At 42.1% G+C, this 19,200-nt stretch overlaps 2 protein-coding genes across 5 annotated transcripts in view; one reads left to right on the top strand and one right to left on the bottom strand.

Annotated features, from left to right (window-relative positions):
* Positions 1-14,312, top strand: part of VTI1B (vesicle transport through interaction with t-SNAREs 1B) — a 28,514-nt gene extending 14,202 nt beyond the window's left edge. Inside the window, exons 2-5 of one of the 4 annotated variants that reach the window (XM_054530761.2) lie at positions 2,333-2,524; positions 5,669-5,842; positions 8,730-8,791; positions 10,755-14,312. In XM_054530761.2, coding sequence (XP_054386736.1) covers positions 2,333-2,524; positions 5,669-5,842; positions 8,730-8,791; positions 10,755-10,851 — 525 coding nt within the window. In that variant the 3' untranslated portion in view covers positions 10,852-14,312. The remainder of the gene's footprint in view (positions 1-2,332; positions 2,525-5,668; positions 5,843-8,729; positions 8,792-10,754) is intronic. The other 3 variants (XM_002824866.6, XM_054530762.2, XM_054530763.2) reach the window with 3 other exon arrangements.
* The window catches only part of ARG2 (arginase 2), a 33,902-nt gene continuing 25,225 nt past the window's right edge, over positions 10,524-19,200 (bottom strand). The window contains exons 4-8 of the mRNA XM_002824868.5: positions 16,415-16,574; positions 15,480-15,574; positions 15,193-15,297; positions 14,035-14,171; positions 10,524-11,518 (exon numbers count right to left, since the gene is read on the bottom strand). Of these exons, the coding sequence (XP_002824914.2) occupies positions 11,313-11,518; positions 14,035-14,171; positions 15,193-15,297; positions 15,480-15,574; positions 16,415-16,574 (703 nt within the window). The 3' untranslated portion in view covers positions 10,524-11,312. The remainder of the gene's footprint in view (positions 11,519-14,034; positions 14,172-15,192; positions 15,298-15,479; positions 15,575-16,414; positions 16,575-19,200) is intronic.

The following is a 19,200-nucleotide window of genomic DNA, read 5'->3' as shown; positions in this document are numbered from 1 at the left end:
TGACTCTTTGGTAATATATTGCTGATGTGAGTAGTAAGGGCATTCTCATACTTTTACCCAAGCAGTCTTTTAAAATCTGTTGTTTTTTGTTGTTGTTGTTGTTTGTTTTGAGACGGAGTCTCACTCTGTCGCCCAGGCTGGAGTGCAGTGGCACAGTCTCGGCTCACTGCAAGCTCCCCCTCCCGGGTTCATGCCATTCTCCTGCCTCAGCCTCCCAAGTAGCTGGGAATACAGGCGGGCGCCACCACACCTGGCTGTTTTTTTGTATATTCAGTAGAGATGGGGTTTCACCGTGTTAGCCAGGATGGTCTGGATCTCCTGACCTCATGATCTGCCCGCCTCGGCCTCCCAAAGTGCTGGGATTACAAGGCATGAGCCACCGTGCCTGGCCTAAAATCTGTTTTTAAGAGCTGGCCATTAAGATAGGTTACTGGTCAGTGTGGTGGCTCACGCTTGCAATCCCAACACTTTGAGATGCCAAGGTGGGAGGATCACTTGAGGCCAGAAGTTCAAGACCAGCCTGGGCGACATAGGGAGACCCCCATCTCTACCAAACACAAAAAAATTACCGAGGTTTGGTGGTGCATGCCTCTGGACCCAGCTACTCAGGAGGCTGAGCCTGGGAGGTCAGGCATGTGGTTAGCCACAATTGCACCACTGCACTCCAGTCTGGGTGACAGAGTGAGACCTGCCTCAAAAAAAAAAAAAAAAGAAAAGAAAAGTTACTGTTCTTTGTTAAACTTACTACTGTCACAGAAAATGTAGTTTAGAGGTAATTGTAACCATGTCCCTTTCTGTCTTAAGAGACAACATAGGAGCTGGAGTTGGTACCTCAGGCAAGACATGCATGAGTCTCAGTTGGTACCCAGTTTGTCAGAAGTTGGTTCCGTTTACTGAACAGTTTAACAACTGCTTCTCTTCACCTGTGGCTTTTCTTTAAAAAAAAACAAAAAAACTTTTTTTTTTGCTCCAGCCATATGGAAGCAAGAGTCCTTTGACTCCATCTCATCATACTCTAGCTTCAGCAAACCCATTAAGATTGGGGCCAAAATTCTGATCCCTGCTAGTACTCCGCAGAAATAGTTGCCCCTGTATTTGCTACCCCAGAGCAGATGGATAAAAAATTCTCTTTTGGCCAGCGAACTTCCTTCTTGCTTGTTGAAGATCAGTGTTTCAATTTCCCAATTATCCCAGTGAAGTTCTGAGAAGGAAGCACATCTGCATTCTTTTCTCTGTTTTGCATCTGCTTTAAGAAAGACCAGGCCACTAGACTGTGGGAACTATCTTCCTAATGGGAGTACTGGGAGCTTTTCTTAATACCTGTGTACAGCTGGGCGTATCCATGATACCTGTTTGTAGCCATTCTCCTGTTTCAGTTAATACCTTGGTAGCATTTTTAAAATCTTCTAGCTACCACTGATGTGTTTGATGCTCAGATACTTGTTTTCTCCAAACTCAGCAAAAGTAATAATCGTATGCTGACTATTCCAGGCAGATGAAAATAATTTAGGGCCTCTTGTGGATGTGTCCAGGTGTTAACATTTTACTTACCCCAGAAAAATGGAAGTCTGATTCCCCTAAAGCAGCCTGCTCTGGGGTAGGCCCCTGGTTCTCTCTGACATGGAGACAAACTTAATTGATTTTCAGAAAGAGGAGCAGGAGAAGGGAAGAACCCTGATGCCAGACCCCTATCATTTTTAGTACAATAGACTTCAAAGCACTTCTTGATGGCAATGTTCAGTCACACCGGGCTAAAAACTTGGTATATTGAAGAGAGCTGAGAGAATTTGAAGATTTTGAATCCTGCCTCCTTTTCTGTTTAATTTTTTTTTTTTTTTTTATATAGAGATGAGGTCTTGCTATGTTGCCCAGGCTGTGCTCAAATGATCCTCCTGCCTCGGCTTCCCAAAGTGCCGGGATTACAGGTTTGAGCCACTGTGCCTGGCCCGGACTCCTTCTTTTTGTGTGATCTTGAGCAGGTTTCTTTAAGTCTTATATATGAAATGGAGCATCTCCTACCTTATTGATTTGTTGTGAGGATTAAATGGAGAATGTATATAAAAATGTTTAGTAAGCTATAAAGTACTTCTGTTTTTCCATTCACTCATTCAGTTCATGTATTTTGAATGCCTGCTCTCTGCTTGCTGGGCACTATGCAAGGCATTCAGAATGAGGGGAACATGCCAGACATGGTCCCTGCCTCGTGGAGCATGTGGTTATTTACTTGGTGTAGTCCAAATAAATAAGTAGTTTGATTAGTCCAAACTAGGCATATTTCCAAATGAGTGAGGGAAGAACCAGGCTATCTGCTCACTACTTTCTGCCTTCCCAGCTGGCAGAGATGGAGGAGGAGCTACGTTATGCACCCCTGTCTTTCCGAAACCCCATGATGTCCAAGCTTCGAAACTACCGGAAGGACCTTGCTAAACTCCATCGGGAGGTGAGAAGCACACCTTTGACAGCCACACCTGGAGGCCGAGGAGACATGAAATATGGCATATATGCTGTAGAGAATGAGCATATGGTAAGTTTTAGCTGTTTTTTTTTTTTTTTTTCCTTTAAGGGCCTGTGGTACAAAAATTAACTATATTGTTGGGGTATTTCATGTTATCAGTGTATACTAGACTCTTGTTTCATTTTTTTCGCCCTTATTCTCTTTTCTGCATCCAGTTCCTGTTACCCCTTGGTATCTGCTCTATTTAATGCAGGCCTTTCGAACCATAGGCATGTTTAGATTTCTTTTTATCCTTAATATAATACAGTCTTATAATAAAAAAAAAAACAACAGTGCTTTGTATGTAGTAGAATATAAATGTTACCTATTCTTATTAGCAGGATTCTGGATTCTGACCCATTGATCTAATTTCTTTTCTCCTTGATCTTTTTTATTCTCTCATATAAATTTTAGAATCACTTTCTCAGATATGCCTGGAAAATTCAGTTAGGTTTCTAATTTATCAGAATATTGTTACAAAATCAATCCAAGCTTTCCTTTACCTTAATGTCAAGATGGCCCAGCAATTGAGATACAGTAGCCAATGCAGGGCACTTCTCGAGAAGGAGCTTTTTATCATTTTATTCTGTGGTAATAGAAAGTGAGCGAGACTCCCTCTCTAGCTTTCAGGATTCTGATTTATAAAATTGGACTAATTGAACATCTGTATTTTGAAACCATCTAGAGCAGCTAGATCGTTAAAGGAATAAAACATCTGAAAGATTAAATGTGCTGCATTTGGTCTGTCTTCCACAAACACAACACAAAGTAGAAATTCTCTGGCAAGTAGCGTGGCAGAGAAATGGAAAGGGGCCCCCACCAGTGCAGACTGAACAGAGGTAGAAAGGCTCATACTACAATTTTAAACAAATCCTGTTTCACGATGCGTCCTGATTATAGTTTAAGAGACATTCAGGATGATATTGGCTTGACATTGCTGATGCCAAAACTAGATCCCTTGAGAATGAAGTACCTAAAATTTTCAAATGGATGCATGAGGGATTGTCACAGATTAGAAGCTGACAGAAGATCACTTGTAAAGGGAGACTGGAAAAAGGCAGGCAGGTGGAGCTGGTTAAAGTGGGAGTTGTAAAAGTGACTTTAGTCCTGTTGCCAAAGTTGGGGAGGAAGTCCAAACAATTTTGCTTTAAAATTATGAGTTTCAGAAATTATTATTATTATTATTTTTTGAGACGGAGTCTCGCTCTGTCGCCGAGACTGGAGTGCAGTGGCGCGATCTCAGCTCACTGTAAGCTCTGCCTCCTGGGTTCACTCCATTCTCCTGCCTCAGCCTCCCAAGTAGCTAGGACTACAGGCGCCCACCACCATGCCCGGCTATTTTTTTTTTGTACTTTTAGTAGAGACTGGGTTTCACCCTGTTAGCCAGGATGGTCTCGCTCTCCTGACCTCGTGATCCACCCGTCTTGGCCTCCCAAAGTGCTGGGATTACAGGCGTGAGCCACCGCGCCTGGCGAGTTTCAGAAATTATTAAAACATAATTTAGGTATCCATACCTTCAGAAAAATTATTGTTCCAAATCTGTCTGAAGTTCATTTATGTGATCTGATCTTTTCTTGGTCATGTTGTAGCCTACTCAGTTGAAAATCTGCATCTTTTATTTTGAAAACCTTTTTCCTTCTTCCTCTGCGCTAACCTAACTGGTTTTATTTGAACCTCATTCAGTGGTTTCCTCATCTACTGGTCTGTATGCCATTTATTAAGTGAAAATGCTACAGAGCGCCGGGCACAGTGGCTTATGCCTGTAATCCCAGCACTTTGGGAGGCTGAGGCTGGTGGATCACCTGAGGTCAGGAGTTCGAGACCAGCCTGGGCCAATATGGTGAAACCCTGTCTCTACTAAAAATACAAAAATTAGCTGGGCGTGGTGGTGGGTGCCTGTAATCCCAGTTACTTGGGAGGCTGAGGCAGCAGAATTGCTTGTGTCTGGGAGGCAGAGGCTGCAGTGAGCTGAGATCTTGCCACTGCACTCCAGCCCAGGCGACAGAGCGAGACTCTCTCAAAAAAAAAAAAAAAAGAGAAAAAAAGAAAATGCTTCTTGCTACTTCTGTTCTGGGAGCCAATCTTTTGGCTCCTTGATGGTCCTACTGCCAGTGGTCACCTGCTCTGTAATAAGCCTCTGTGAGCTGGGTCCCTTTTGATTGTGTGTGTGTGTGTGTGTGTGTGTGTGTGCGCGCACGCTTTGAACAGCTAAGAACTTGGAGTTGCCTCCATTTCTGTCGGTGGTTGTTAATTCTGGCCTGACAAGGCTACTTTTTTCTTCCTGCTGTCTGTATTTAGGTTTACAGGTGGAGTAAAACTTCGGTGGGGATTTAGAAAATTAGGGCAGGTGGGGAAAGCTTGCTCAAGCCCCAGATACTAATTTCCCTGAGACCAAATCACCACCAGTGTGGCAGCCTCAAGGTTTTTTGTTTGACCTTAGGTGAAGTTCTTTTTGGGGCTCACCAAGAGGGTAACCACATATGTTTTTTCCAGAATGTGGTAGTGTCTCAGACTTCTACATGATTTCTTTAGGTGCTGAAAAAGAAGAATGTAGCCATCTAGGCAATACCATCCTGAACCTGCCTGATCTCAGAAGCTGAGTCAGGCCAGGTTAGTACTTGGATGGGAGACCACCTGGAAATACCAGGTGCTAGAGGCTTAAAACGAAGAACAGAATAGCTTATTCATGGTCCGTTAATCCTCAGTACCAGTCTAGTGGGAATCTTCAGTGAATTAACCTTTTTCTAGGGCTGCAGAGTTTAGTTGGTTTGCTCATAGCACTATTGAAGTTACAGGCTATATGCATTATCAGGTAGCTCCCACATCTGGGCTGCCACCTTTCAGAAGTTGATAGTCCAGGAGACACATGGACCAGTTCAGATTCATCACAAACACAGGGAAAGTGCTCCAGTATTTTTAATCCATCTTTCCTTGCCTCTCGTAAGTGTAAAAGGCTGTGGAGTTGGGGGTATTGTGATCCTATTGATTGGATTTCAGGTTCTGCTTTAGTCTGTGACCTTGAAAAGAATCATTAGCTTCTTTGGTTCTGTCTTAAAAGGAATGAAAATTATTGCTCACTATATCCCTTCTAACATGGGGAAGGTCATGAGGAATATGCTGGCAATGAATTTATAATGGAAAAAGTCTAACATTTCTCTTCCATACTCCTTTCAGAATCGGCTGCAGTCTCAAAGGGCAATGCTTCTGCAAGGCACTGAAAGCCTGAACCGGGCCACCCAAAGTATTGAACGTTCTCATCGGATTGCCACGGAGACTGACCAGATTGGCTCAGAAATCATAGAAGAGCTGGGGGAACAACGAGACCAGTTAGAACGTACCAAGAGTAGAGTAAGTCTGGGCAGACAGGGAAAGGGGCAAGTATGGGGCAATTTAGGGGGCCACTGCACCTGGAAACCATACTAAGGCCAAAAGCTACAGCAGTTCTGTATTCAGGGAATAGTCTTTTTTAAGTTCTTAGGCTTTTCTCAATTTTTATTTATTAATTTATTTATTTTTATTTATTTTTATTTTTTGAGATAGAGTCTCACTGTGTCACCCAGGCTGGAGTGCAGTGGCGTGATCTCCACTTGCTGCAACCTCCACATCCTGGGTTCAAGCGATTATCTTGCCTCAGCCGCCTGAGTAGCTGGGATTACAGGCATGCACCACCATGCCTAGCTAATGTTTGTATTTTTAGTAGAGATGGGGTTTCGCCATGTTGGCCAGGCTGGTCTCGAACTCCTAACCTCAGGTGATCCACCCGCTACGGCCTCCCAAAGTGCTAGGATTACAGATGTGAGCCACTGTGCCCGGCCACTTTGCTCAATTTTTAGTTTGCTTGGCTGAGAGAGCTCCCTTAGCAGCAATTTTACCCCTAAGATTTAGACATCACTGGAAATTTTTGCTTCAGTGAAGGGAAAAAAAGATGGAAGGACCTGATTTCTACACTTACAAGATTACAGGAATTAATAAGGATAAAGTGGCTGCATTCTCTCTTTGGCAAGAGAAATAATATGTCAAAAGGCACTTTAGGATTCAAAGCTTCCAACCTGAGATTTTAATTTCTCACACATCTAATAGGGTATTCTGCTATTCTTACGAAAACATCATCTGCTTATACCCTGTCATTTAGAGCCAAGGCTATTTTCCAGATTTCATAAAATAGTACCACAGTTTATAGATTTATAAATTATGCTTCAATCCTGGACTATAACCCTTTACTATTATGTAAGTAAAAGTAAAAAAAAAAAAGTAATAAGGAAAAAAATCTCTAAGGATTATCCAGTAAGGTAAGCTGGATCATTGTGGAAAGAAAACAAATATTTAAACCAAATGATGACTATATCAGGGATCTCTAGTCTATTGTCACTCTGAGAGCCTCAGAAAAATAACTGATTTATTTTTTCCTTTCCATAAATGAGTTAACCTACATAGGAATTTTTTAGTTTTTTAGAGACAGGGTCTTGCTCTGTCACCCAGGCTGGAGTGCAACAATGCAATTATAACTTACTGTAGCTTCAGACTCCTGGGCTCAAGTGATCCTCATGTGTAGCTGGGATACAGGCATGTGCTACTGTGCCTGGCTGATTGTTTTAATTTTTTGTAAAAACGGGGTCTCACTATGCTGCCAAAGTTGCTCTCGAACTCCTGGGCTCAAGCAGTCATTCCACCTGGGCCTCCCAAAGCGCTAGGATTACAGGCATGAGCCACTGTGCCCAGTTGGAATTTTTTTTTTTTTTTTGAGATGGAGTCTTGCTCTGTCGCCCAGGCTGGAGTGCAGTGGTGCAATCTTGGCTCACTGCAAGCTCTGCCTCCCAGGTTCACGCCATTCTCCTGCCTCAGCCTCCCAAGTAGCTGGGACTAAAGGCGTCTGCCACCACGCCCGGCTAATTTTTCGCATTTTTAGTAGAGATGGGGTTTCACCGTGTTAGCGAGGATGGTCTCGATCTCCTAACCTCATGATCCACCCGCCTCAGCCTCCCAAAGTGCTGGAATTACAGGCGTGAGCCACTGTGCCCGGGCGGAATTTTTTAATTAGTTTAATTTACCAATGGAATGCTGTATTCTTAATAGCAGAAGGCAAATCAATTTGAAAAACATACTGTGGCCAAGATTTGGACAGGAAAATACTAGCTCAGTGTGAAGATTTGAGTAGATTTTCTTAATAGCTACAATTCTCCATTAAGTCGGAGTAATGCCTAGCCCTCTTCAGTGAAAATTCACAATAAAGTAGTACATTCAAGGCAAGCTATGGAGAATGTAACTTGCTTACAGATTGTGTGGGTTTTGGTTTTTGAACATACCAGGTAGATTGGTTGAATTTAAAAGCCAAGGAGGCCGGGCTTACACCTGTACTTTTAGCACTTTGGGAGGCTGAGGTGGGAGGATGGCTTGAGCCTAGGAGTTTGAAACCAGCCTGGGCAACATAGCGAGACCTCGTCTCTACTAAAAATCAAAAAAAAAGAGCAGGGTGTGGTGGCGTGCACCTGTGATCCCAGCTACTTGGGGACAGGTGGGGTTATTGCTTGAGCCTGGGAGGTCGAGGCTGCAGTGAGCTGCAGTTGCAGCACTGCACTCCAGCCTGAGTGACGGAGTGAGACCCTGTTTCAAATAAATAAAAGCCAAGGAATGAGCTGAGAGGTCAGCTTACCAAGGCCACTGGGGAATGGGAACAGATGGCAAGTAGCCATCTGCTGGAGGTGAAATATCCTCCAGCTGTCCAGATTAGTAGCAAGCAGTTGAAAGTTCCATGGAGGTTAATTCTTTTCACAGTTCAATGTAACTGTCTCTTAAGAGGGTAAAGAAAAAAGATAACCAGATCCCAAAAGCAGTAACAGACCAGCCTACAAAAACAAATGCCAACTCAAGAGGCTGTCCTGGAATTTGGCTGATGAAATTCAAATCTTAAGTTGCTCTACAGTCACTGGCTGGCCGGTCTGCTGGCTACACTTGAAGCCTTCCCTTTTGGAGTAGCCACGGTAGGAGATTAGCTCAGTCTCAGGAGTCCATCCCCAGCAGCAACCTAGGAAGATGATTCTTAAGCCTACTTGATGAGTACTAAAATATCTTGTCCTTTCCAGGTTCTTCTACTTACACTCAAAGGCCATCATTTAAATTGGCTTTTCTTGGAATTTTTCAACATATATCCCTTAATGCCTACTGTTAATCTAGGGATATTCAATTATACAGAGTATACTTTTTAAAGAGGGAAATAATCACTATTTTCTCTTCTCAGCTGGTAAACACAAGTGAAAACTTGAGCAAAAGTCGAAAGATTCTCCGTTCAATGTCCAGAAAGTAAGTTTTATTAAAGTCATGAAATTTCTCTTAACTCAATGGCTTTCAACCAAAAAGCTTAAAATAGTGACTTAGAAAGGTCCTAAAAAAGCACCTCAGCAGTTGACGCATAGTCCCTGTATACTCAGTACCACCCAGCAGACCAGAATAAATACGCTAAGGAATATGGTCTTGGATAATTAAATAACTCAGGATAAAATCATTTGTTAAAAGTATACACTGCTTTGACTTGGAGCAGTGAAAAATTTCTCCACTGAGAGGACATTTAATCACAGCTGATGTTCTTTAGAGAAGCCAACACCTGGGAATAACAGCTTCCTGTTCCTTGAAATATATTTATATAATCTCAGCCGGGTGCGGTGGCTCATGCCTGTAATCCCAGCACCTTGGGAGGCCAAAGCGGGCAGATCACAAGGTCAGGAGTTCAAGACCAGTCTGGCCAAAATGGTGAAACCCGTCTCTACTAAAAATACAGAAAAATTAGCCGGGCGTAGTGGCGGGCACCTGTAATCCCAGCTATTCAGGAGGCTGAGACAGAGAATTGCTTGAACCTGGAGGGTAGAGGTTGCAGTGAGCCGAGATGGCACCACTGCACTCTAGCCTGGGGGACAAAGCGAGACTCCGTCTCAAAAAAAAAAAATATATATATATATATATTTGTAAAATCTTGATTAGAAAGCAGTTTTCACTTGCATAGTACTTGCTTTTGACTCTGCTTGCCCTTCATGGGAGTCAGCTCCTTTTCTGGAAGTTCTATCTTGTAGGGAAGAAGTAGACTTTTAAAAATAAAACCCTTGTGGAGTTGTCAGGGTTCGTGGGCAGTAACTGAGCCAAGATGCTGCAGAATCTGCTGGCACTGTCAGGTTGCCCAGAGGACCATGAGCATTGCTTCATGCAGGCATTTTGAAAATAAAGGTCCAGAAAACGCAAGCTGTTTCAGGAGAAGAATGGAATTCTAGTGCATCTAAAGGGTGGTAGAGCTGATGACCTCCTGTATAGAGCCACCATGGTTCTCAGTTAGTGAAACAGCATATGCCATGCATCAGCTGGCTGTGGTTTCATTTCCCAAGAAACAGGATTGACTTCAGTCATCACAGCAGTGACTTGATTCAGTTTCATTCAGCTCTGTGTGGACTCCTAGTCCATAGAGAATAAATAAGTCCTTCTTTGAAGATCAGTATTTGAATTGTACTAACTGCCACCAATAGTCTTTACCAAAAATAAAAAACAAAATCCTTGAGTGCTAACAGCAACAAATCCAGGGCAGAACTATTGCCACTGAGGTTGAAGTTGGGGGTAAGAGGGTATTGTACGTGACCTTGGGCACAGATGGCCTGGCATGAAACAAAACTACAACCCACTCATGGAACTAGCAGGAGGGGTGGAATTTTCCTACAGTGATAAATTCCTTGTGGAATAGGGAGAAACCTAGAGTGAACATGAGAACCAGAGGTTGGATTCTTTGTGTAAACAACAGATAGTAACATTTTTAAACTCCTATACTACCTTTATAACATATCCATTTGGGTTGATAGGAGAGCAAAGGGAAAAATAGGGCAGAGGGAAGAAGTTTACAAGGGATTGAAAGGTATTACCCAGGCTTCTAGTTACTTATCCTAGGGCGGGACCCATCCTGAGCTGGATGTATATTTGATTACTTTTTCTAGCTAACCCTTCTTTCTAGAAAAGCTATTTTTAAAGGAAGTAACTACTATTTGAACACATTTCAGAATCCATTTTTATACTTTGGTTTTTATTTTCTCAGTTTAACATTTCTGTGAGGTAGACAGTGTTATCGCTAAGTGACAGCTAAAGAACCTTATGAGTACTTCCTGCTAAGTGGCTGTGTGATCAAACATACAGCCTCAGAGTATCCAGCCGTGGTCCCAGGTCTAACCCCAAAATGTTTAGAAGGAAGGTTATCCAAAATTCTGACTACTTCCCACTTTGCTTCTCTTTGTAGAGTGACAACCAACAAGCTGCTGCTTTCCATTATCATCTTACTGGAGCTCGCCATCCTGGGAGGCCTGGTTTACTACAAATTCTTTCGCAGCCATTGAACTTCTATAGGGAAGGGTTTGTGGACCAGTACTTTGACCTTGTGAATGCATGATGTTAGGGATGTGGATAGAATAAGCATATTGCTGCTGTGGGCTGACAGTTCAGAGATGCACTGTATAGCCAGACTGTGGGAGGAGGGAGGAAAGATGGAAAACCACTTAAATGTGAAGGAACAGCAACAAGACCAGTATGATATACCAAGGTAATAAACGCTGTTTATGACTTCTTTAAATTTACATAGTACTGTAGCATATTAATACCCTGTGAACTGCAAAAAACCAAATACATTTACAGTAGTATTGGTCACCAAAATAGAGGGGAAACTTTACAATTGTGAGAATGTGTAAATGTTCTCATTAAGGCAGTATTGACCCAGACAACCATTTAGTATCCATCTATCCCCTCAATGCCTCATAATTCTGGAATGCCCGTTGTGAAACATGTCAGTGCACAGTGTCTCCTAAATTCTCACACGTGCTTGATTTTCTGATTCATCTGGTGAACTGGGAGTAGGAAGTTGGTCATAGACAATATGCCCTCCTTCTCTTGTCTGACCAAAACTTGAAGCAATCACATCCACTGCCAGGTTAGCTGTAGTCTTCGCCTCTTCCTCTGAGGTGGCCAACTGAGGATTGACTTCAACAAGATCCAGTGCTGATAGCAACCCTGGAAGAACAAAGTGTGACAAAATCTCAGATTCCCTTGCTGCTGCTCTCAGTGAGGGTCATCCCACTGAGACAGGGAGAACAAGCCAAGGTAAAAACAAGAGTCCATTTTATAGTAGAAAATACCTATTTTTAGGAAGCCCCTTGCACCTCATCCTCTTGGCCATGAATTTAAGTTAAAACACTGTTATGTTACAGTAGATTAAAATAAACCTTTTAAGATAACGAAATAAACCATCCCTGTTCAACTAACATAACAGGCATAATTGTCAGGCGTTCTGGAAAAGGAAAAGGCTTGGTGTTGGGTGGGGGAGGTTTTCATCCTGCTTGTTGGCAAAATGTATGCCATCTCCAGTATGACTAGGAACCTTCCAGATGCCTGCCTGGAAATGAATCAAGTATGAAGGCAGAGGAAATCTCCCACTTTCACTAGCCAAACTGCATTCCCACTTTTGAACTCTAATGCGTTATCTGTATCTGTTAGAGCACCACACCATACGCCCTGAAATGTAGTTATTACTGCAGACTTCATTCTCACCCCTGCAGGCCTGAGCTCTGGAGGCAGGTTCCACATCTAACACATCTTTTTGTCTCCCAGCAGACTGACCCAGTATCTTGTACTTGATCAAGAGAAAATTCAGCCATATGTTAATTATTTTATCTAGACTTCAGTTACCTTCTGTTAAGGTTTGAGAACTTATGTCAAAGTTCTCGGTAGTGTTCCTTTGGCCTGGAAGAAGTGGAAGGGAGGCTTAAACCAGAAGAACCTATCCAGACCTGATACCATGCTCACCCCTCTAAATGCCTCATTTCTCTGTAGAATTTAACTTTTTAGTTGGTTATTCTGGATGAAGGGTGATCTGAACAAGCTAGTATTCAGGAATGCAAGTATCTAAGAATATTTAGGGTGGCCATAAAGTCTGGAAACACAGGCAAATGTACCTAATGGTTTATTGATATTACACTATAGTACATGATGTGCTCAATGCCATCATGTCCGTTCAGCATCTTCCCTTATTAGCAATGCATAGTTGAGTGTACGGGTGCCAAACTGCAACCAACAGGTATATTACTGTAGCATTTCCATCATTTCCTGCACATGGACCTGTGTTCCTGATTTGTCTCTGATTTCCACTGACTAAACCTGCACCTTTAGCATATCCCAGAAGTGGTAATCAAGGTTTGCACTATTAGAAATATATACATGACTTAATGTTTCCAGACTATTGCCACCCTATAAATTAAGCAAAACTGCTTTATGTATCTAGTTGACAGCATTATAACAGTGCAGTGGCACAATCATGGCTCACTGCAGCCTCAACCTCCCAAGTAGTTGGGACACCTGGCTAATTATTTTTTGTAGAAACAGGGTCTCACTATGTTGCCCACGCTGGTCTTGAACCCCTGGGGTAAAGTAATCCTCGTGCCTTGGCCTCCCAGAGTACTGGGATTATAGGTATGAACCACTGTGCCTAGCCCCATGAGTGTCTTTTGGAATAAAATATTGTAGCATGGGAACAGAGACAAGCTATGCCATATATAAGTGCTAGAGGTTATTAACCCCTGCTCTAAGTGGTGTTTTTAGGAAGCAAAGCAGAGAATTGAACTCCCAGGTTCTCTGGCCAATAACCTAAGGACCACTGGCAACATCTAAGATTGCAGATCTGAGAATTAGACCAGTACTGCCTGCCTTTCTGTACTGCCTAAGGTTCTAGCAGGCTGTGGCACTAAGGAGACTGTTTCTCAATGTGAGTTTCTATCCCAGCTAGTCAAGGGTTCTCTATAGCCCTGAACCTTTCAATCTGGGGTCTTTATCTATACCCTAGTTCCATCAGATGGTTACTGAAGCAGTATGATTTGGTAGTTCTTTAAATTTTGGAATGAAGGGTCATTTGAAGTAGCTTTAAAACCAGAAGCTTTCTGACAGAAATGGAAACTTTGCAAACAAGTATGAGTTTTGGAAAAGTAGCCAGTCTTGATAACGTAGAATTCATCTTAGTACTCTTTCCATCAGCCATTCTCATCTAACTGTATCCCCCTTATTAGAAATCCTATCAGGCTCTAGTATAAGACCTACCCTACATAAAGGACCCAAGATATTGTTCAATTTGCAGATTTCTTCAAGAGATCAGCTTTAACTCCAAATTCACAACTCCCAATGAACCAATCTCTTAGAGTGCAAATTACAGCCTTGGTCTTGCCTTCTTATCTTAATCTGCCTTTAGATAACTCAAAGAACTGCATCAGTTTGACAATTTATTCTTGTATTTAATTGTTTAAATATACAATTTTTTACTCATTATTACCTTAGTGTAATTTGGTAAGAGCCATGTCCAAGCATGACTCTAAAGGACTAGATCCTTTTTATAGCATGGCCATATAATTTTTAGCTACAAAAGTTTAAGCAAAAACAAACTCTGCAATGATGTGGAATAGCAGAAAAGATCCTTTGCAGGCAAGAGACTCTCGCATATTTACCTATGTAGTTAACAGGCTGCAGACCTGGTTGCTACATACCTGTATTGTGTATTTCCTCAGCAATATACATGCCTTCTCGATAGGTTAGTCCCCCTACAACAGGAGTTCCTGTGGCTGGAGCCAGTGTAGGGTCAAATGCATCAATATCAAAACTCAGATGGATTGGTCTTTGTCTCCTAGAAAGGAAGAGGGTAAAATAATACTTAAAATAATACTTAACTGGTTGTCCTTGGACACTCATCCTTCTTATGGTTGCAACTCCTTGATTTTGTTGCTATTAGTCCTAGTACTTTGTTAATAAAGCTGTTAATACATTTCCAGGTTTCCTATTCTTGGAAGTTACTGAGATTGGCAATATTAACTGCCTACATACCACTTCATGATACTGCCATTTGTTCTGCATTCCTCAGACAGACTAACTCCAATGTTTATTTCTGCCTTACACTGGGTATTAGAACTTCTTATACTAATAACTGTCAATAGAGGGATTTCTTCACTTCTAGATGAGATTGGGCTCTCATCTAGAGACAGTTTAGTTAGACAATTTAAATTAGTCTAATTTAAATTGGCTTGATGTAAGTTATGGTTGCTATTATTCTCTGAATGTAACAGCAGCTGAAGTGAACTCTAATTTTAGGTCTGCAGTTTTAACATCTTCCATTTCTAACTTCATTATAGCCCCAGTGTCCAAAGGCTGAAGCTAACAACTAAGTTTCTTAACAGCTTACAAAATAACATACTACCAGATAACAATCCTGACATTAATCAGCCAGAAGTAAAGACTTGGTATTGGGAAAATGCTCTTAAAACTACCATTTGATTAGTATTCATCTGCCATCTTTCTACACTGCCAAGATTTGCTTAATATAAAACTCAGATGAAACAATTGTGAGGCTGGGAAGAATGGGACAATTGAAACAATAAATGCTTGTCATCTCAGAAGATAAGCATTAAAGATGGAGATAAAGAAAAATTCATGAGACAGAAGATCTAGGCAATGATTTAGAGGAAACCTCCTCCCAAAAACCCCAGAGGAAGAATATGACCTGTGTTTCATATTTTGCCTTTCTGAACTATTTAAAATTATGTGTATATTTTTGCTTTGTATTTTAAAAGTAAAGCTGCTGTCCTCAAGAAACAGGCTAAAAGTGTGTTGCCCATTGGGGGTTTGCCCTGACATCAGTTATAGTTACTTACTTGCCAATCAGCAGATCAAATGTTTGTTCCATGACCTTCTGGATACCAAGTCGATCAATATCTCTCATGGAAAAATACTGGATATCATAGTTCTTTAAAATAAAACTGTAATGAGATATAAAGGAAGGAGTCCTTAGTTAAAAGAGCATTTTTAACAAATGTGTATTTGGGGGAGAGGGTGGGTTTGTTGTAGTGACCTACAATAGACCAAGTTAAGCATCAGCCTTTCAAATAGAACATAATTGGCTAGGACAGGCCCTAAACTTCAGCCAAATGCATCAACTTACTGTTCAGGAGGGTCCACGTCTCTCAGACCAATATACACAATACTTGCAGAAGAGATACAAGGTTTGATCCAGGAAAATCCTGGGAGTTGTGGTACCTATGAAAGGGAGAAATGGACAGGATTAATCAAGAATTCTTGTTCTCACCAAGATCATTATCCTGTGCCTCCCTGGGTATGCAATCTGCTTTCTTCTGCTACCCACAGGGTAAGTTTAGAGCAACACAGGACACACTTGATCTGGGAAGGAGAAGTGACACAAGGTGGAAATGTTTCAGAAGGGCAGCTGAGGAACACAGTATTGCTTTCTCAAGACAAAATCTCTAAGGTTGTCTTAGTTTCTCATTAACTTACCTAGTAGCAGGAATACTGCTGATTAGCCCTTTTCTATCCCGTTGCACATTACTGACTTGTTTACAGATTGGTTCTTGAAGCATAACCTGGTTGCCATCTCAAGTTGCCAACAGCCGACACAGGACTTCTGCTCAATGAATAATCTTTGTAGTGTCCTGGTTTGACTTGGTCCCTCACTAAGGGGAGGGATATACAGATTCTAGTCTGTGCCTAACATGGACTCCCATATCTTCTGAACTGCTCAGAAAAATATTACCCAGAGGTCATCATGGTTTTATTTGTCTTCTAGATCAGTGTGTCTGAGAGTATGGCCTGGGAGCCTGTAACCAAGAAGTCCTCAGGCTGTGGGTATATCAGTCGCTATAGTTACTACCCCCTCCTTGCTTTCTTACAAAGAACAGCGACTATGTCCTAGTCTTTATACCCCTAGCATCTGGCAGACTGCCTGGTCCATAATAGTGATGAACAAATGAAGGGGTGGTAATCCACACTCAACCCACCCTTCACCAAAATCTTACTGAACTAGACCAACTCCAGCAAAACCCTGCAAGCCATTCACCTTTCTTTTCATTTTGGCCCACTGACCTTATCCTGTAGTTCTCTGAGGAGAAATGAAACTGGCTGTCCATGGAGATTTCCTGATGAAGTGGTAAGGGGTGTGTTGATGTCAGCATGGGCATCAACCCAGACAACGCAAAGGTCTGGGCAGTGTCGGGCATGGCCACTAATGGTACCGATTGCCAGGCTGCAAAGAACAAATACAATCGTGAAGGCCCTCTGCTTGGCAAACATGACCGATAACAAATGTCCTCAGCCAAAACAACTTATACTCTCTCCACAGGGCAAAGCCAGGGCCTAGACGGAGGCTGGGTTTGGGTGAGGCAAGACCTGTAGTTGTAGTTCCCAAAAATTAACCTTGAGTGATTTAGACAGGAAGAAATATAAAGCCCTAGAGATTCGAAGCTGGTGACTTGCTACCCTGCAGTGTGACAGATGTCACTGCTGTCCCCAAATCCATGTAATTTTATCCATTAGCCCTGGCTCAGAAAAGAACTTCGAATATTTGTTCAATGAATGAAATCAAGTTAAGCCAGGCAAGATGGTGTACACCTGTAATCCTAGCTACTCAAGAGGGTGAGGTGAGAGGATCACATGAGCCCAGGGGTTCAAGACCAGCCTGGGCAAAATAGTGACACCCTGTCTCCAAAAATGAAGAAGAAAAAAAGAAATCTAGGTAAATGGTACAGTCTACAGGTAACGACTCACCAAAATCTGAAAGAAAAGCTCTTGGAGACATTAACAGGGTAAACCAATTAAAGACCTAATTTAGACCACTGAGTAAAAAGATTTATTGCATGTTACCTTATATATATTAGCATGGCATTCAATTTTTTTTTTTTTTTTTTTTTTTGAGACAGAGTCTTGCTCTGTTGCCCAGGCTGGAGTGCAGTGGTGCAATCTCAGCTCACTACACCCTCCACCTCCTGGGTTCAAGCTATTTTCCTGCCTCAGCCTCCCGAGTAACTGGGATTACAGGCACATGCCACCATGCCTGGCTAATTTTTTGTATTTTTAGTAGAGACGGGGTTTCAACATGTTGGCCAGGCTGGTCTTGAACTCGACCTCAAGTGATCCACCTGGCTCAGCCTCCCAAAGTGCTAGGATTACAGGCGTGAGCCACCATGCCCAGCCTCAAATATAAGATCTTAAAGTGTATTTCTGTTTTTGCCTTTCCTTGTCCTTGGGCTCTGCTTACATTAGCCAACTGTTCTGTCTCAATTCTAAGAATACACCTGATGAAATAAATGTTGGAAAGCTTCCCAGTAACCAAGGAATTTGACATAGATGGGAAATGCAGCTTAAGCATCTTAGGACTGCAACCATCCTTCTTGGTCAATATAGCATGAGACAGCTATTCTAGGCGCCATGTCCCACACTGGTTGGGTCTTTTGAGGAATAGCATGGTCTAGTGAAAAGGCAGTGGATTAAGTCAGAATACTAGAGTTTTAGTCCTGGAAGAGCTGTGTGACTGAAGACAAAGCATCTAATGTCTTTAGATTTCAGTTTCATTTTCTGTGAGATAGGGATAACAATAATACTTGGCCTGTGTAAATCAGAGTTGCTTCGATGATTAAGGTAGTAATATATGTTATACTACATAAAAGGAGCAGTGACCTAAAAATGCCTCTTCTTGAAAATGTTCAACAGCTATTCAAGTTATGCACTTATCTCTTCCTCTCTAGAATTTCAGATTGCCTAGGCTTTAACATTGAGCTGGTAAGCAGTAACATGGCTGCAATATAGATAGCCACAGGAAAAGAAAACAAGATCTGTGGTAATCACATTGATCAGTGGCCCCCAAACAGTGAGACTTGACCAGAACTCAGACCAGCAGACAGACTAAATAAATTTCCAGAGACCACACTGAGAAAGGAGGCAGGAGACTTCCCGCCCTCTGGTCGATTTAATCGAATGGCCTACTCATCTCAGTAGAGAACCTGGGTGTGACCATTTTCTTCAACCTGAGTCTTTTTTTTTTTTTTTTTTTCACTCCCAAGGAGGAATCTACCTGCTTCTCCAGATGTAACAAAGATTTCATTTCTGTTCAGTGATCTGAAAAGCTCTCTCAGCACCCCAGGGAAAATAATCACCAGAAGAGTCACACTGGATTTGAATCCCAGCTCTATTTCCTGGTTCTAGTCCTTGGATAAGTTATATTTTCTTTCTTACTTATTTATTTATTTTTAAGAGACCTGACCTCACTGTGTTGCCCAGACTGGCCTCAAACTCCTGGGCTCAAGCAATCCTCCCACCTCAGCCTCCTGAGTAGCTAGGCCTGCAGGCATGCACCACTGTGCCCACCTTGGATAAGTTCTTATATATCTGTCCGTACATGCTTCCAGCAGTAAATGATAAAACCATATCTACCACCTAGCATTGTTAGCAGAATTAACTGAGAATATGTATGGAGTGCTCAATACTCTTAGTACTTCAGTGCCTTCTTCCTACCGAAGATCTTCATTGCTTAGTTCAAATCACATTCCCTTGTGAAATCTATTTTAGTCCAGACTGATCTCTTCCTCCTTTGAAATTCTGTAGAATTCAATATTTTTGTTTATTCCATGTATATTTATTTCATCTAGGCCTTAATATATCACAAATTTCCTGCAATCTCTAGCACTGCTGAGAAAATATCAGAACAGTGCTCAATAAAGTACATGCTGATTCAGGAGGAGACAGGATCAAAGGACTGATTGCATGAGTCACTAGGGTCCATATTGTGGAGGCAGAAAATGAATCCACAGCCGGGCACAGTGGCTCATGCCTGTAATCCCAGCACCTTGGGAGGCCTTGGCAGAAGGATCGCTTTA

This window comes from Pongo abelii, chromosome 15, assembly GCF_028885655.2.
Source record: "Pongo abelii isolate AG06213 chromosome 15, NHGRI_mPonAbe1-v2.0_pri, whole genome shotgun sequence".
Taxonomy (NCBI): domain Eukaryota; kingdom Metazoa; phylum Chordata; class Mammalia; order Primates; family Hominidae; genus Pongo; species Pongo abelii.
This window is presented reverse-complemented; position numbering and strand designations above follow the sequence as displayed.